Below are 18,901 nucleotides of genomic sequence, written 5' to 3'. Positions count from 1 at the left end.
TAGACACCGAGACACCAAGTAATGAGGGAGGCATGGAACAAGAGGATTCTACAAGGAGAGGCAGGAAGGGAGGCTTAGAACAGATTTTCACCCCGAGCCCACAGAAGGAACCAGTTCAGTTTCACACTAGGGTTCCAGAATTCTAGTCTCTAGAGCTATAAGAAAACATCTGTTGTTTCAGCTGTCCCAGATTATGGCTACTCATTATAGCAGCCAATGGAAAACATCACCACCTAGCCCCAGCCTGCATCATCTCTTACCTAGACGGCTTCCACACCTGCGTGAGCTGACTCCTTTCCCTCTCCTGAGCCATCCCCCACATCCTCCCAAGATATAAAACCTCTGTATCCTCCTGAGATAAACTCTGCCTCCCACACACAGCCAGTCTGTTTTCCCATGCCCACGCTGTGGACACAGTGAGCTTCTCACATATAACAGGGACACAGGGTCCCTTTGGTTGAAGACTCTGGGAAAAAGAACCACCCCTGCTCCACTGACAACCTTATCTGGTTCACGCTTGCCAGCTCTTACCAAGCGCACGGGCTCACCCCACAGCCTTCTCCAACCTGACTAGGCAGATCCAATGCCGCATCACTGGCTTTCCTTGCCCTTTAGGATTTTATCCTATGCCCCACCATGTTACATGAACTAAGCATGATCTTTCTCTGGTGCCTGTTGTCCCCTAAGCTGTAAAGTCCACAAGAGCCTGGCTACTTTGGTTTAATTCATTACCATATCCCCAACACTTAGCATAGTATCTTGATAAAGTTGGTACTTGATGGAAGACTGAATGAACGGAACTAAGAGAGGATGAGAAGTCTGGCTTTTCTCCCTGTACTCCTTCCAGGCCTGTGCTGACAAGACACTTTCAGGGGACAAGAAAAGAAATTAAGCAGGGTAAGCAGGGACATTTGGAAGGCCACCCATCTCTGCTAGTGGTTCAGTGCCATTCTCAATTATTAAGAAATGAATGAAATACCAGTTTCCAAACATAACCATTCCGGCTGTCCCACAGATTAGCTCTTGGAATGCTCTGGATTGGTCCTTAGGGGATACAGTGTTTATCTGTACCTACAGATGCGAAAGTGCGTCTATCTGAGTTAGTTCTCAAGGTAAAGATTCACGGGCTGCAAATGTCACCAGGGCCAGCTACCCAAGGGCAGGACCCTCCACCTCCCCTAACTGTCTCTCCACGTCCCAACGACCCCTCTTCATCTCCTCTTTGGTCCTGTGCCTGAGTCCCACTGGATCATCTCGTGGGACTTTTGGCGGCGTGCTAGGAAAACAGTTTCAGCGTGTGCAGAAACACGGCTCCGGCTTCTTCATTTGTGGTGACACCACCCTGATAATGAACCCCGGCGGCTCAGGCTGGAGCTCTGTCTGGATTCATGAAATAGCTTTCAAAATAAAATAGGAGCGAAAAACACACACAGTTCCGGGGGCTTCAGCATGCGATGTATTCACGAAGCCAAACATGGCAGGTTGTGTAAATATTTAACAACGGGAAAGAACTGAACCCGCTCCAGAGAAACATCTGGGATGGGAAGGACTGTGGTTTCCAGCGGGAGTGTCTGCGTGAAGAGGCAGAGCACCTCGCTGTGTGTGCTCAGCTCTGCGCTTATGAGTGCTCACTGGGCACCTCTGACAGCCCAACTCCGAGCACTTTCTCTGCTGCTAACGTGTTTACTACACAGCTGGGCCATTTCCAACGGTTTCACTCAAATGCGCACGCTTTTCTAACCATTAAGATGTTACGTTTCCCCTTCAAACAACAGAAACTCAATAACAGTGTTAATAGTGGAGATAAAAAAATCCAGAATTTTTTTTTCCCTTCTGTGTTACCTAATATGGCAAGAAATGGCCTGCTGAGTGTGCTTAGGGTTTCAGGTTTTGGCATTAGTCCAAAGACTAAGCTGGGGCATTCCAAAGAAAATAAACGATGTATTTGAAAATATGGTTTTCATGAAGTTACCTTTGTGACTGACAGTTGGAAATACACCATCTTCTTCCTGAACTGATACCATAGGGTAGACTGCATAGTTCATAGAACTCCTGTGGGACCAATTATCTGCCTCACATTCTTCCCCTACAGGACCCAAGTGCATGGCTCAGTTCCACATAATCTGTCTTTGCCCTCCCTTGTGAAGTGCGACCAAGGGAGACCAGCTGCCTTGGGTGGGCTGAGACGGAACGGGAACAACGGCCACTATTTTCCCAGGCCCACTCATCCCATGACCACCCTGTCTCAGGCTGCTCTTTGGAGAGCATCTGGCTTGTACACCCAGGGTGGCAGTGTGAGTATCCCCGAAGTTCCCTCCTCTTCTGTCTCACAGTGAGGCAGGTTGCTGATGGTGAGAACTACACCCCCCGAAGTCCTGGCCGCATCCTCGAAGAGCTGGGCTAACAAGAGGACTTGTACAAGTTGCCAGGGCGGACCATTACCTCATCCCAAGTATGCATACAAAGGCTGCTCCTGACCCTAGCTACGACAAGTACACTTTCACGGCTCTTCACTAAACCATTGTTTCCTTCTGAATGGTACTGATGTCAGTTTAGTGTAAGTAGTGTTCAAACTAGAGAACTACAGAGTGAGTGGGTTTGTGGGGAATCTGCCTTCATCAGTGAAGATCCTTCATGGATTAATCTATCACTGCCTCAAAAATCTGAGTAGATACTCAGGGGAGTGTAGAACTATGGAAGGTAGAGACTAGCTGGGGAGTGTATCATTGCAAGAACGCTGTGGAAAAATATACCTTGTCCCTGGCTGCTGCCTGTCCTTCCCCATCTCTACCTCTTTCTCTTTCTGCTTCCTGGCCACTCCAAGGTGGCAATCTGCCTTAGTCTCAAAGCAATGGATCCAGGCAATCACAGGCTAAACCCCCTGAAACTATGGGCTGGACCCCCAAAACCATGAGCCAGAATACGCCCTCCCCCCTTTTGCTGTGCGAGAGTCTTATGAAAACGCAGGCCTTTGAGGAGTTCATGTTTCAAGCAGCTCTCAGAAGATTCAGAATGCTGATAGACCACAGAACACTCTCTCATCAAGATTGACCTGAACCAGTATGGATAAACATGAACAGAGATCCATAATTAATAAGAAACTTGACAATCTTCTATCTCCTACCCTTCCAAGGTGGAACTTAAACAGGTCAAAAAGCTTAACAAGGGCCAGAATAAAGGAAGGACCCAATCAGAGGACTTTGAAAAGTTCCAAGATGGAGTCACTAAGTTGGTACATCTTGAAGTTCAGTGTGCATCTCAAGGACTGGGGACATGGCTAGACAGACAGACTGCTTCATCCCAGTTTCTGATTTAGTGGGTCCAGGCTGAGCTGAGATTCTCATTTCTAGATGGTTCGAAACCTGATGTTCACAGAGCTGACTGGTAACCACTGCTGGAGATGAGGACTTCTGCGGGCAAGGAGATGAGACACCCAGACTGTCTGCTCTAATCCCACAACTCTGACACTACCCACTTCCCATGCACCCCTGAGCCTTCAATGCTACACATGCCTGGCCCTGGACTGCTCTGATTGCTGGTGCTGCAGAGATACTGGCAACAATCTCTATGCTCAGGACTGAAGTGACACAGAGGAGGCTATCTCTGCCTCTGTGCCTCAAGACATCACAAGGCCACTTGCTGCCTTGGAGCGGTGGTGACAGTACTTCAGCACAGCCCTGGCCTGTTTTAGTCCCTCTCCTCCTACCATTTTCTAACCAGTGGATTAGATCCTACTTGGAAACCTTAGCTCAGAGAATAAAATCACAGCGGGAATGAGCCTTAGAGTCTCCTGTGCTGGGGGATCAGAGGAACGAAGATCAAAGAAGAAAGGAACTTCCAGAATCACTAAGAAAAGACTGACCAGAACGAAAATAAGTCTCCCAACTCCCTCTCCGTGGCTATGTCTATGTCCGACATTGCTGTTTCTGAGGGCGCCATTGTTGTCTCTCGGTAGTATTAGAGTCCGGCACTCATTCATGGAAAGATCAGATCGCTGCAGTGGCCACACTACTACTGTTGCTTCCCAGGATCTTCTTACCACCCTAGTCACACCTGGCCAGCTATGGAAAGATTCAGCTCAACAAAGAGCCCCACTGTCCCTTCTTGATCCCACGCCTCTGTGCAAGTGTCGCTGCCTAGGTCCCTGGGCCAACAGGGCAGGCTGTACACCCCGCTCTGGCTTCCCCTCTTTGTCCCTTCTTGCACTGTGCACACACACAGCATCTTCTCCCCCTGCCTACCTTCAGTATAGATAGTGCTACAGTCCCAATGAATGGGACATTTACCTTCTAGCAGAGGGGGGGGGGGTCAGAGGAGGGAGACCTCCTCTTAGCACAGTAGTCCAGGTAGGCCGTCTCTATCCCAGCAGCCCTTACCTAACTCCCTGGCCCTGCGTATTTCTGACTTCAAACCATAGAGAATCAGGGACAGAAGGATTTGAGACCCCTGTCCAATAATCAAAAGCATCAATGCCCCTTATGCTTTTTTTAACGAAAAATTTATATTAAATACACACTTTGGATGTTCAATAATCAACTTCTAGCCTGTCCTGGGCACCAGTGAAACCCACACCTGTGAGCATGCTGCACGGAGCCCTGTTAAGCTATCTCCCTGAGATCAACAGTCTTGTGTGCATCCTGGAAGAATCCATTTCACTGTGTGTCTCTAAGAAAAAAAATTCTGTGTCTCTTACACCCCGAGGATCAGGACCCACATCTCCAACTCCATCTTTTTTCTAAGAAGTACCTGGCCAGAAAGAGCTCAGGGTTCCGACTGTCCACAGCTCACTGGGAGTTCTCTGGCATCTTGAGGGACTACCTACACTGTACCATTTCTGGTTGCTGTGTGACTATTGTTCACACTATCTCCAAGGCCATGTTTACTCAGCCAGATGCATGAAGACTTCACACACACATGTCCACGAGCCTCTGATGAGCCAGTTAGCAACACCCTTGAACGGAACCTGCCCTGCTCTTGGCCACCACTTCCCCTGTCATCTGCCCCAGCTAGGTCTCCTAAACGGTCTGAAGAAGCCACATCCTGTGGCCAAATACAGAAAGTCGGGGACAGGGAAACGGAGACCAGCTCTTTCCAGAGGAGGTGATTTCAAGTTTAAAACCAACACTTCCTGGCTGACCTCACAGTTCCCAAGTGTTGAACTTCATATTCTGTGTAGTAAGACCAGCCCAGCAAGGGAGCAATCGTGTCTTTCTAAAGCTCAGCTTGCCTGGTTCTTTTACAGGCATTCAGAGATGGCTAAGACACAAACTGTCCCCATGCGAAATCACTCCCCACCAATCGCCAACACTGAGAAAATGACCACTGTTCCTCAGAAACAGTTCAACTCCTGCCAGTTTGGATACCATTTGGATACCACCAGACTGGATTTGACTCTAAGGATTATGGGCGGAATTGGGAGCCTCCCTCAAAAATTTGTAGGTTGAGGACTTAACTCCCAGAACCTCACAATATGACTGTTTTTGGAGTAGGGCCTTTAAAGAGGTAATTAAGGTAAAGATAGCTAATATGACTGGTGTCCTTCAAGAGCAGGGGAAATATCCGGAATGCACACAGGAGAAAGGTCATGGAAGATTCAAAGGGGAAGCACCTGGAAACTAGTGAGAGCTCTCAAGGGACACACAGCCCTGCTGATACTATGATCCTGGATAAAATGAATGAAATGCTTGACTGCAACTTCCCTGGTTGATATCCTAATCCTCAAGGTCATGAGGACAAACCTTGTGACTGTGCCATCCTTCCTAGCCTGTGAGGGCCCAGCTAGAAGGTCCCAGAAAGTGGCCATCACCAGACACATTTACTTGCAGCTTAGTTTTGGACTTCCTTATCTCTAAAACTGTGAGACTATGTATTGATAGAGATTTAGTGTGTGGGTATACACACACACACACACACACACACACACACACTCTCAGAGAGAGAGAGAGAGAGAGAGACAGACATACCTTTCATTTTTATGTGTGTGGATATGTCAATGTGAGATCAGTTGTCTGCAAAGGCCAGAAAACAGTCCTGGATCCCCTGGGTTTTTGGGTTACAGACAGTTGCAAGCTACCCCGTGTGAATGCTGGGAACTGAACTCAGGTCCTCTGGAGCAGCAGCAAGAGATCTTTGCCACTGAGCCATCTCTCCAGCTCCATGTACAAATTTAAAGCTATTGGCTCACAGTGTTTTGTTGCAGATGAGAAGTGGACTAGGAGGTTGAAATTCCAGTCTCCACACCGTGAGAGAAAGTCAGTTCCTGCAGTGTGAGTTGCCCAGGCTGTGACGAATGTCACAGGGACCTAAGCTGACCACAGTGAACTAACAGCGGCTCACTTACTCACTAGGCTGTGACATCATCAAATTTAGCACTGCCCTAGACACAAACGTGAGAACCCCAACAGTGAAAAAGTGAAGTCAGGGAGGAATCCAGCACAGATGCATGCTATAGAGAAGAAGGCTAATATTTTGATAGAACAAATCTATTTGTTATCAGGTATATATTTGCTCCAATTTGACTGATGTTTGGCAAATCATATCTGAGAAAAGAAAATGTGAGTTTTGTGTTTGCTTGTCCATGAGAAATAGTAGATGAATACAGAAAACCGCACCTGGCTGAAGTAAGTCACACAGAGAGCCATATCACTCACACACTCTAGACATCTACCAGTAACGTCAGCTCGCCCTGAGTTCTCAGCGTTTGGTGGTAAAACCCTCCTCTGATTTCACATGACTGTCACTGCAGCATTCCATGAGAACACACAAGCGATAAAACCTTCTGAGACTTGTTTCCCTGACCAAAAAAAATCATTTTCCAGGCCAAGAACCATGCTTAATAATATTTGTGATCTTCCATTTGTCACCAAATACAATGCCATGCTGGCATTTTCAGTAGGGTCCCACTTTTACTTTTATCCGCTATGGAGTGTTTTACTTCCAATCCACTCCCCCCCCCCCCCCCGGTGAATTCTACACATCCGATTGCATGTGTTTGTATACAGAGGTGATTTTGAAGAATGTGTCCATTATTTTATGGCAGACTGACTGACTCAGATGTTTCAATAAAGAACTGTATTTCAGGTGGCTAAGGCCTAGGTTGTAAGTGATGGGTATCATACTGATACTTTGAGAGCCTATGGGGTCTCACCAATGTAGCAAGAACACCTCCTACTGGCCGCATGCACTAATTACAAGAAAAATTTCAAAAACCAAAAAAAGACTCTAAAAATTTGAAGGAAGCCCTTACACAAACTTAATAAAATATATCACCTCGCCTTTAGGATATTTTGTGACTTCCAGCTTTCTAATGTGTTTATGGGGTAAACAATTTTCAAGGTCAAATGGCCACCCACATGCAATAGTTACTCTTACCTGTCATGGAGTTTTCTGAAGTGCACAGCTGCTCTCTCAGCTTCTCCACATCATCAGGGTGTACCTGTTCATAGAGGGTGCTCCCAAACCACTCTGACTGTGGTTGGTTCAGAACAGGCGTGACGGAATCAGACACGTAGATTACTCTTCCTGTCTCAGCTGCCACCACAAACAGAAATCCATCAGCGGCTTCAAGAATGAGATGCTTCAGTTCCTGGGGAGCAAAGGTCACGGTCAGCAAGTGTGCTGACAGATCCGGGTCAATTGCCTTCTCTTAACTAGCAACCTCAGCTTCCTTTGTGCAGCTATTCATTCTGGTGTGTGCGCGGTTGTAACAATAAACGTCATTTCACCTGGCTAGCTTATTTTCTAGAGAAAGACCCCAAACTTGCACCGTCCCTAAAACACTCTTAGAGTGACTGGGGGGAGATCTCTAGCATGGAGAGATGAGAGACCAGGTAATGATGATCAGGAGGGGCTGAGCTGCCGGTTCCCTGAGGTACTTTGCTCATGTACTGAAACTGCAGCCAGCCGTGACACTGCCAGAGGGCCCAGCACCCAGTGTACGGCACAGAAGATGGCAGGAAGGAAGGAGAATGAGATGGGGAAAAGAGAGAAAGAAACAGACCACAAGTCTTTCCACTGTGTGGGGACACTACACTCTTGTTCCTCTTGTTCCCAAAGCCCTGCTGTCACCCGTAGCGGGCCACAAATGAGATAAAATCAACTTTGCTAAACTGAGACAACCACGCCTCAAGGCAGCTCGGCCGTAACTATCCATAGCCTGTCACAACAAGCTAAATAAAGAACCTGGATTCCTGGCCTGTATGAAGTGTGGAGCTAACCACTCGACCTTCTCACACACCATCCAGGCCCCAACGAACAAAATCATCCTTTGGGGGATCAGCAGTAAGGCAGCATTCCCCACCCCAGACTCAAATTTTTAAATACAACCCCATGAGGAATGGTTACCACCTGATATCAGGGTCAGTTGAGAGGAAGCCAAGGATAGAATCTGAAACATCTAGTCAGAGTGACCTCCTAGTGGCCCAAGAAGATCCAAGAGCCCAAGTCCCTAGAAGACCTTAACTTCTGGAGGCACAGTCTAGGAACTTTGTGGCTTGTTTGCAGTCATTGGCTCGGGATCGATTCAAATGCACTCAGCCTGGGATGCCAAGGTGGATGCTGACAGTTGCAAGCATTTTCCAACCTAACGCTCACTCTGCCAATTTCCCGTGTGCACGTCTGCTTCCTGTGTCTCTTAGATGCCTCTGCAGTTCTAAAAACATCAGCATTCTCATTCACCATGTCAGGAAGATCTTCCCAACAGGGAGATCCTTTAAAAAAAAACTGGGATAAGATGTCTGGGGAGGGAGAGAATTCTATGTCACCGGATGAAGTTGCGTGGCTTTGTTTACACATGCATGTTTTAACCTTGTTTGCAAGGACAGCAAAGGTCTGATGGGATGGAGCCACCCCTACCCATCTCTTCCCATCCTCTCCCCTGAGGATCAGCATCTCATGACTCACACGTGGCCTTTCCTTCTTCCTCCAGTCAGACAGTATGGGTTTGGGAGTAAGAAGGATTCCATCCATGCCCTTCCACTTCGCTTTACAACTCTGGCGTGATACTTATTGGCTCGGGCTTCTGATAGTTCATCAAGTTTACTTTCAGTGAAATTTTTGGAGGTTTAACGAGCTTCTGGTGTGCAGGGCTTAGTAAGTGTTTACAGGGCTCTGTAAATGGATGTGTGGCCAAGAGAGTGGCACGGAGAGGGCACATGAATGTGTGGTTGCCTTCCCTCTGCCGTCCCCTGTAGCTGCGTAGAGTCCTTTTTGTGAGGATTAAACAAATTTGGAGAAACTCTCTGGACTGACCCTAGTGCTGGTGGTTCTTCAATGAATTTCCAGCAAGTCATGTCTCTCCGTTCATCATTCGTTAGAGCAACGTCCCCATGCTAAGCAGTCTACACGGGGATGCCTTCCCCACCACATCCACAGAGCTGGGGGCTAGCACGGTTTTCACCTTTACAGAGACGGGAATGAGGGTGGAAGCCTGTACCTGGGCCACCATGCTCCACACCTCTAAGACCAAATATGGCCACTACCTTCTTCCTGAAACCCTCAACGCGAGGCATCAAGGGGGAACCCTGGGAGGATTTCAAAGGGGTCAGGTGAAGTATCTGCCACCAAAACACCTGCACCGAACAGAGGACAATGGCATCGGTTTATCGTCCTCGTTCCTCTAAATCTGTGGCCATAATGTGGACAGATGCCCTGTGCCACCCAGCTAATGGCCCCTCACGCCTTCTCACTCCTCCCTCTGTACACACTGTGCACCCCTTAAAAACTTCTTTGTGCCCATTCTGTGGTTCTTTGTGCCCTGCTAACTTCTTTGTGCCCATTCTGTGGTTCCTTCACAGCCTTCGTCCTGAGGACAGTCCCCGGTGCAGCCCAGTTGCTTCCACTCGGTTTCCTTTGAGCCTCACTTTCTGCCGTATTAAACAGTCCATTACTCAAGATGCCACCCATGGAACACTTGGCACTTCCAAATGAACACTCCCGACAACCGTGTAATCTCACCTCTTTCTACAGAATCCACTGGCTCATTTACCTCAGGAAAGTATGGGAACTTAGAAAGTCAAAGCTTCATGTATGGCTAGACAAGTCAGCAAAGGCACTCGCTGACGCTCGCTGTGACCACCACGTGAAGGACAGGGACTTGGAGCACAAGCCACCTGGCTCATGCAAATCCATTCACTAATGCTGTCTTGCTATTTCATGCATCTCTTCCCCCCAGTCAGCAGAGTAGAAAAAACATGGCGTAAGGGAACCCCAGTAGAGTAGCAGGTCTTCAGGTCCTTCTCTAAGCAACTGATCCTGGGAAATTCCAGCTTTGACTTCTTCACCTCTCAAACGGCGATGAAGAACCGTGGCTTGCTGGCTAAACTAAATGGGCAGCACAGAAAGATGGGACTTGGACCGGGACCACGAATGCCTGCCGTGCTGGCTGTGATGGCCCTGTAGTCACCATCACGATGGCTTTCATGGCGCGACTGTGCTCTCGTTACCCTTACATGCAGGAATTATGACGTCAGTACCACTCCCCTGTGTCAGTATCCTCACCACACCGTCTTGTCACCTCCCCTCACCGAGGCGTATGGGAGATAAAAACAGAAAACAGAGAGATCTGGCACCCTTGAAGTTGAAGAGCGCTTCTAGCTGAAGAATGGGAAGCACACATTCTGGCTTTCACCCTTCCCCCAATCCTGAACTCCACGTTCCCATAGAATTTATCTCAGGCTGGTGACCCTAAGGTTCTCCCCGACTTTGACTGGCCACAACACCGGAAAGGTAACGCTGGGGCACCTGCTCAGTGAGGAAGGAAGGCTTGTACGCGCCGTCAGTGGATTTGTTCCCGGTGCCCCTCATGGACTTCATGTGTGAAACGGCCATGCGCAGAATGGTGAGCTTGTCTGGCTTCCGAGCCAGGGCACTGCAGGTGGGAACCATGTCGGAGAGCTCCGTGATATACTGAGTCATCTTGTTCCGCCTGCGCCGCTCAATCTCACTGTGGTTCTCTCTTCCCAGAAAGCAAGAGGTCAGGGGGAGGGAAAAAGAGAAGGATCAGACCGGGGTCAGTGGACTTTGGGGTAAAATAACACACTGCTGACATCAGATGGCTACATTCCTAGGCCTAGCTCATAAGGGCTAAGTGCTTTGGTCCTTGTGGGTTGAAGCCGAGCCCTGACACATCTGTAAGCTCCTGTCTATGTGTGGGGAGCGTGGACCTCTGTGGCCTCCTTCTCTAAATATGTAATGGCACTTCCTAAATTGCCCACATATCTATGGATTTTTCCTAGACATCCAAAATCAAGACCAAGAACCATGGAAGACCAAAGCATCCTAGCAGGCTTTCTGTGAGCATCTTTCTGGATGATCTTTAAAATGAAGGTCTGGGCTTGCACCTATGGAGGGAGCTCCTGACTGCTTACACATGTGATTGATATACTTCATAGTATGAAGCACTATAAGATAGCCTCCAAATTATGTCCCTTCAATTTTTTGATGGTGATAGCCCATTCCATAAGCACTGTGCCTCAAAAGACATAAAGCACACGACCATGACAAATACCCACACGGCCATGTTGCTTTCCCTTTCTATACAGCACTCAATAGTGCACGGCACCTCAGCATCCCCCTGTGATGTAGGGATGTGCTGGATGCTTAGGCAGCCAAGGCTGCTGTGACTATTCTAATCTGGCCAAAGGCAGCCCACGCCAGGCCGAGATGTGCAGCAGGGGCTGTATCGCATGCCTTTCTCCTTAACAAAACCCTCAGCTGACAATAGGCTTTGCAGTACCTAACCCTGTCACAAGCCTAACCACACTCTGTTTATCACTAAGGGGACTGTTGATGATGTAGATTCACTTCCAATAAAGTTGTGAACGCGTCTTTGTTCTGCACCCAGTGTGTTTCCCCCAGCAGCGCGGCATAGTAACAGAACAGGTGTGACCCCTTATTAACCAATACCCAATTAAAAAAACCAACTGTGAGGGATTACCTAACAGTCTCAGGGATGCTTACAATGAAAGTCTAGCAGAAGGGCTGGGAGACTATTTTGGTCTCCGAATTATTTATTACCTTTAGACGCAAAAGAGAGTAACAGCCAGCCCCATTCAACTTAAGAAAAAGCTGTTCCCTGGGATTGAAATAGTGTCTAAAAATACGCCCCATGTGTGCTGCTGCAGGACACAGGACTTGGTGGCTTCTCTGGGAAGGAAAAGTGGCGTTAACAGTAAGAGAGGAAGATCCCCAGGCAAGGCTGCTCCACACACTGCATGTATGCACCAGCTTCACACCCCATCCTTCCAGGAAGCGGAACGGCATGACAATCAGGCCCGACGGTCTGATGGTGTGTATGCTGAGATCTGCATGCTGCATGTACCCAGCAGCGGTCCCCATGGTGGCCTGCTGTGAGCCTTCTGGAGCAGATCTTCCGTGCAAGGAGTCCTGAGCCAGGCCCCAGTGGGGAGAGGATAGCAGAGAAAACAGGGAAGCTCAATGTGGTCTTCAAGCAGTCAGGGCATTAAGTGGGAAGGCGCACTGTGCACAGCAGAAGAGAAAAAGACATAGGTGGGAGGGGTGGGGCTAGAAGAGGTTTGGGATGATGTGTGGCAATAGGAAAAGGAAGAGTGCTCTGGAGATAGGGGCCATCTGGAGGGTCAAAGGAAGACTTAGGATCGGGAGGATGCATCAAGAGAGGAGGAGACATTCCTGTAGGAAGGGCAGACCTGGTGAGAGGGGAAGTTGAGGAACTTGGAGGCTGGTGAAGCAGGCCAGAACACAGTGAGAAATCTAACGGAAGCCAGGCCAAGGGACCCTGATGTTTTAGAGAGGTTCACAGGTGGATGAGCCTTGAAGGAGAGGGTTGGAAGACAGGTTAAGACCAGTCAGCAGATTCCTGGGGCCAACCCCACCTCCCAGGTACTAACTGGAAAGATGTAAACCGGCCAGCGAAGTACCAATGTGTGCGAGCACAGCTTAACCCTTCATGTCAGGCAGAAATGGGCAGAGTTTGCTAAGTAGGGGAGAAAGGGTCAACCAGATAAGAGGTTAGGTGGGGTACCTACAAACCAGAGGAAGGGTTATAAGCAGGAATTTGGTCAGAGGATTTCTAGCTCTTGAGCACAGGCCAGAATCTTGCCGTAGAGAGACTAGAGACCCTCTACTCATTCCACAGCCACGGAGCAGGTCACGTGGTGCAGACACACTCTTCAGCTGGACATTTGTTTACGAGACCCAAGGCAGGGGAGGTGCATACTCCTACCTTGCCAGCTCACTCTTCCGGGGACACCCAGGGAAGGTGGTACTCGGAGAGGAGAAAGAGGAGGCCAGACAGGAAGCTCGGGCACTTATGGGAGAAGATGACTCAAGCAGGACCCAGAGCTCCCTCCCTCCATAGTGCCTGCCTGCATCTTTCTGTGGGGGTCCAGTGAGACAGGCTTTCTTCTCCGTGCAGCGCAACATCCAAAGGGAATCTGCCTGCCCCCTCTGGAGTCAAATCGAGCTGGAGTCTCTTAGTCTGACCCTTGGGATATCCCGTCAGCCCCATCCACTTCTCCCTGAATCCCCTTCCCCATTCCAACACATACTGTCACTCAGCACCTCTCTGAATCATAGGAACACTACGCCCACTCTGGCTTATCTCGGGGCCATGCTGAGCGAGGGCTCCTTCACCACGAATGTCCACCTGTGCCAAAACTCCTGCAAAAACCTCTTGACTTCCCCTCCCCTCCCCATGCCCATGATCACTGCCCACTGTGGCTGACACCACCCGCCCCATGTGGCAAAGCCTCCTCCCACTTTTCCTTTCCCACCATCTCAGACCTTGGATTGTCGCCAGACTGACAATCCTCTAAATGTAAGTCTGACGCTTAATGTCCTTCAGTGGTGACTCCCAAACCTAGAGTTAAGTCCAAAGCTTTCAGATAGTGTCTGTGGCAACCAATGGGACCTTATTACCGTGGACTAATTTTCTCTATAAACATTGGGAGTGGTCTTTGTGAGGTTCCCTGATCGATCCATAGATAAATTCAATTTTTGGGCTGAGGTAAAAGATAAACAAGGTAAGATCTAAAAGCTGAAAATTCCATTCACTGACCAGTGCAGGGAATGATACAATAACCTTAGGTTTTATGAAATAAGCCTGAGCTACTAGCAGGACGCCAAAATGAACTGAGAACTGCCGGTTGCCCAGCAACAAGATCTGAGAAACAAGTGGTACGCACTGATGCATATGATTTTATTTTGAAGCCCTCAAGGATACAGAGGTGAGAGAATGCCACCTCGTGGGAAGAGAATGACACGTGCCAAGGCCCTGTCTACTGACCCAAGTTTATCTTATCCCCGAGGGAAGGAGAAGATGGGATCCATCTGTTAGGCCTGGACTGTGGTATCTATGAGCATCCATAATTGACGGGGGCCAGGCAGCAGCAGTAAGGAAATCTGTCTCTATGTATGTAGGAGAAGGGTCAAGGGCTCTGTCACGAGGACAGAGCAGGAGGAGGGGACACCTCTGCTGGACCAAGATGACCTAGGCCTTTGCCTTAGCGGACAAGCGAGGAAATCAGGGACAAAGACAGAGGTGCTGCCAGCCGTGTGGTAACTTGGGTTTCTTCTCCAGCTCGGTTGCCAAGGGGCCTCTCGAGTTCACTCAGAGCAGTGGGACATCCACCACCCATCTTGATGAACATCCAGAAGGGGAGGCACTTGATAAAGTCTCCCACTGACCACCAAGAGAGGCCGATATAAGCTCTGCGTTGTTCTTTTGTGACCTAGAGGTAAAAGGTCATATGGGATGGTGTGACAGTATGTAACAAAGAGGGCTCCCTAAACCGAAGCAGGAACCCAACCTCAGAACCCAAGACACTGACGGCAGGATTGAGAGGAGCCATGTAGTTACAGGCTAAGACTGAGTGCCTCTCATTGCCTCACCTGGCACGGAGGAAGGGGTCCAGGGAAGTATAAGTGGGCCCTGCAAGTATAAGGCACACGGGGAGACTGTGGTGTGTAACCTTGACTTCTGATGATAGTTTGGGAATGTCAGCTGTCCACATGCTGAAATAATACTTGAGATGCCACTTGCTGCTGGTGGCAGCTGATGCCAGCCGCAGCACAGGAACAACCTGGGACATTCAAGAAGGATGCCATTGTGTGTTGCCCAGTGTTGTGAGAAGGCTGGGGGCATCACTTGTAGTGCAGGATGCTGACCCTTTGAGGGATGAAGGACACCAGGTCCCTGGTGTCCTTTAGGGAGGTTGATGTTTTTCTCTGGGGTGTGATCAGAGTCTTCTAGAGGCAGAGAGTTCATCCCTGTTGAGTTGATAATGGAAATGAAGAGGGAACAGGAGTCAAGCCCAGTGCTGGTAAGTAGAGGCTGCTTCCTTAGGCGATGTTAGGGAGGGAAGCCAAGCCCCATACTTCCATTCCTTGAGAAAAACAGGGAATTCTCACTAGACTCCCATCAGGGGACAGAGATTATGGTGCTGCCTCTGCCCAGATGATGAATCAACTAATAAGGATGGGAACTGGGCTTGCATCATAGTCTCCACACTTTCCAGGGCCTTGCTTGCTGGGACAGTTGGGGGTCGATTGCAAGCATGGGAGAGAGGTCTTAGAGTGCACCTTCCCAAGGCTGGCAGCAGACATCCACCTTCCCTCCTGGATGGTTAAGTGGAAGGTAGGGAGTGGACTTGCTTGTCTCCTCAACTCCGAGCGACTCAGATGTACCCCCAGGTCCATCAGCCATGGATTATTCCAAATGCCCTGTTGTCTAAGTCAGTGGCCTCTGGGGTCCCATGAACCCAGCCCCGTAAGTAACAGCACATGTTGGAAGTACATTCCATCTCTCTCTTGTTTTTAAGGCCCAGAGGAAAGGATGTGGTTGAGAGAAGCCAAGGGCTGAACTTGACTGGGTAACAAGTGACTCACTGGCAGGTTCAGAGCGTTACACAGCATGGGGTGGCCACTGCCTCACACTCGGGCCCAGTGAGCTCCGTGTCCCTCTGCTGTTTTTTCATCATTGACACTGATACGCCACGCCGAGCAAATGTCACTCCATGTTTCTCTTCCTCTTTTTGTCCTGAGACCCAGAGGCATTATTTCCTGAGGTTCACTGGCTATGGTATGCAGTCTTGAGGGGGAACTTTGACATCGAGGACTCAGCGGCATTGTTTCTGTCTACAGAAAGGTTGTGTGTGGCCAGGGCAAGCTTTGGCAGAGAGGAGAAGGGGGCATTTCTGAGGTTTGCTCCGTTCCAGGAACACATCACTCCTTGCTATGAAGACAGAGCTTTAGATACCAGGACATCTAAAGTGGGTCCAGCAACACAGGAAGAGATAATCTAATTTTGTTGGTGAAGCTCCCATGTTGTTTTGATAGGAAACTTCAAGGTCATTAATGGGTTAAAAAAAAAATAAACGTTCTCATCTCTCATGCTTCAGTTGAAGAGGAAGCTGAGGAATGGATGGATGACCCTGATCTCAAGGATAAAATTTATGGGGGCGGGTGAGGAGATATTTACTGTAGACTTGAAGATTCTGGGAATCCCTGAACAGGAATGAGGCATGGGGTCCCTCCTGCATTGGTAGAGAACACTGCTTAGTCCACAGCTATCATTTTGGTTATGAATTAAGAAAAAAAAACTCAAACGACCCCCATGGAGAAAAGTAGACAGCCAGCCCAGTGGGCTGTGTGCACATTACACGCCTCAAAACCGCTTCAAACAACCAAGGCCGTCAGTCTGAAAATAGAGTATGAATACAATAGACGGGCACCTGTCATGCATTTTCTATGATCAGCAGTGACCTTGGAGGAGGTCGGAGTCATGGGGGCAGCAAGGCGAGCCCTGCCAGAAGAAGATGGCACAGATGGGAAGTATAAGAAAGGGAGAATGACCTCTTCCTTCAGCGTGTTCCTTCCAACAGTGCCTCAAACGAAACCGATCAAAAGACTCAGAAGTCATGATTCTCCCTTGCATCCCCAGTACAGGTGACCTGGGAGCTTTCCCTGAAGGTGGGCTAGACGCTGGCCAGCCCCACAGAGCAGCTGAAGACGCTGCCACACACTCTGTCGCTTGAGTGTGAGGATCTTGAAGCCAACCCCAGACAGGTTACACATGGTCCTTGTATTTCTCCTAATTTTCCTTACTTAGAAAAAAAATGATCCAGGTTGACAATTTTCTCTAAACTTGAGCCCTGTGTTTTCTCACTTGTTTGTTTCGGGCAGCCCATTAAAGTTAATGACCACCGTTAATTGTCAAAGCAAACAGGATTAAGAACTCTAGGTCCTTACTCCCCTCTTCTTTTGCGATGACTTTGGAAGACAGGGTCTTGCTAGACAGCTCAGGTTTGCCTTGAATTTGCTATCCGCCTGCCCCATACTCCCATGTGCTGAGATTTCAAGCACAGAACACCAGGCCAGGCTTGGGACATATCAGGATTACTAATAACTGCCTGCCACTAGGCCAAATGCTGGCACTAAGCGAGACACACACAAGATGGTCAAAGTACAATGGCTTGCACAATGACAAGAGGCACTAAGTGCCTATGCATGCCAGTCACGTGACTGACGGCTACTGGCTTAAGAAAGGCAAAGTAAACTCACCTCGAAAATTTACTGGGACCTTCACCATCTTCATCATCGAAGTCCATTCTGAAAGGTCAAAGTCACAAGTGAGCAATGGTTTTAGGAGACTGTAATTAGTGTCATGAGCTGTGGGAGCAGGGGGACCTTCACCCCATCACATTGCTGTGCAATGCCTCCGACATTTGGTACTGCTAAGACGGTAACCCTGCAGTCTCAGGAAGGAGAAAAAAATCACAAATCACAACATGCACGTGGTTAGTTTTCTGGTCAGAAGTGGGAAATACTCATGTCGCCTTGTCCCCCTAGAACGCTTCTAAGATCATCAAAGGATAGCCCAGTCCATGTTGGGGGAAAACATCAATGTTTCTTGTCTCCCAACATCTTTGGGGCATATGGCCCCCTCCACATCATGTATTCCATATAAACACTTCATTTCTAAAATGCATGGTATATTGCTCAAGGGACTGGGAATCCAGGAAGTCCGAAGAGTGATAAAGAAATACAGTGACCTTGTCTAGGAATACTGCCTGTGACTTGGTGAGTCTCCATGAACCTCAGGGCAAAAGTCATTCCAGACAATCATTCTGTCACACCCTGAACCAAATAGGAGACTGTTGAGAAGGAAATGGCCATTTGATATCAAAATCACTCAAGCAAGCCCTGTCTACTCGCTGAATTATTCTTCAGACCTCTTCTTTACTGGGTCTCCCTTTGTAAACATCAGACAAGGTGGGGTTGAATTCGTGCTTAACTAACATGCCAAATGTTCCTTCTCAAAACCCCATATTCCTCTCATGTCAGCAAATACGAGGCTGGAAGACATTAGGGCAGAGAGGGAACTTAACTATGATCAGAGTACTCAGAGTTTTTGAGGAAGAAAATGAGACACCTACAGTAAGTGTGGTCTTGAGATGGCATCTCGGGTCCTGAAGTGTCCTGCTTGTTCTCAGTCTGTCTGAAGGATTTGGTGAGGCATGCCCTCATGACCCAAGCAGAAGGGAGTGTAGTTGCCTGGCAGCTACGTCTGAGGAATTCCATGTTTTAGCAGCTTATTATGAGAATGGAGTGTGCTGGGAGACACAGTGAGATTCTGCTCAAACAATAAAGAGTGGAGGGTGTGCCTGAAGACCGCAGCTATAGATGTCAGAACTGCCCCTCACAGGGAGGTGACCCTCATTCCCTAGTCTGTAATAGGTGACTCAGGGAAGGCACGGGGCACCTAGGTTACCAGAAAGCAGTCATGTTACACATGAAGAACCATCCTTGAACACATACCCTAAGATGGGCCCCAGTGAGATGTATGGTGACTTTTAGACTTTGTAACCACTTGGGGGACCTAGGAACTACGGTCAGATTATGGCAAAATGAAAAGAGAAAGGTA

The 18,901-nt window shown here is 48.7% G+C and overlaps 1 protein-coding gene across 10 annotated transcripts in view; it reads right to left on the bottom strand.

Annotated features, from left to right (window-relative positions):
- Arnt2 (aryl hydrocarbon receptor nuclear translocator 2) overlaps positions 1-18,901 on the bottom strand; it is a 160,129-nt gene that overhangs the window by 85,698 nt on the left and 55,530 nt on the right. For 8 of the 10 annotated variants that reach the window (XM_087901528.1, XM_087901520.1, XM_087901527.1 and 5 more), the window contains 3 exons: positions 17,539-17,586; positions 10,741-10,954; positions 7,372-7,585 (listed from right to left, as the gene is read on the bottom strand). In XM_087901528.1, the coding sequence (XP_087757654.1) occupies positions 7,372-7,585; positions 10,741-10,954; positions 17,539-17,586 (476 nt within the window). The remainder of the gene's footprint in view (positions 1-7,371; positions 7,586-10,740; positions 10,955-17,538; positions 17,587-18,901) is intronic. The other 2 variants (XM_087901529.1, XM_087901521.1) reach the window with 1 other exon arrangement.

Source organism: Myodes glareolus, chromosome 24 (genome assembly GCF_982192425.1).
Source record: "Myodes glareolus chromosome 24, mMyoGla1.1, whole genome shotgun sequence".
Classification (NCBI taxonomy): Eukaryota; Metazoa; Chordata; class Mammalia; order Rodentia; family Cricetidae; genus Myodes; species Myodes glareolus.
The sequence above is the reverse complement of the archived record's forward strand: the minus strand, read 5'-3'. Positions and strand labels throughout refer to the sequence as shown.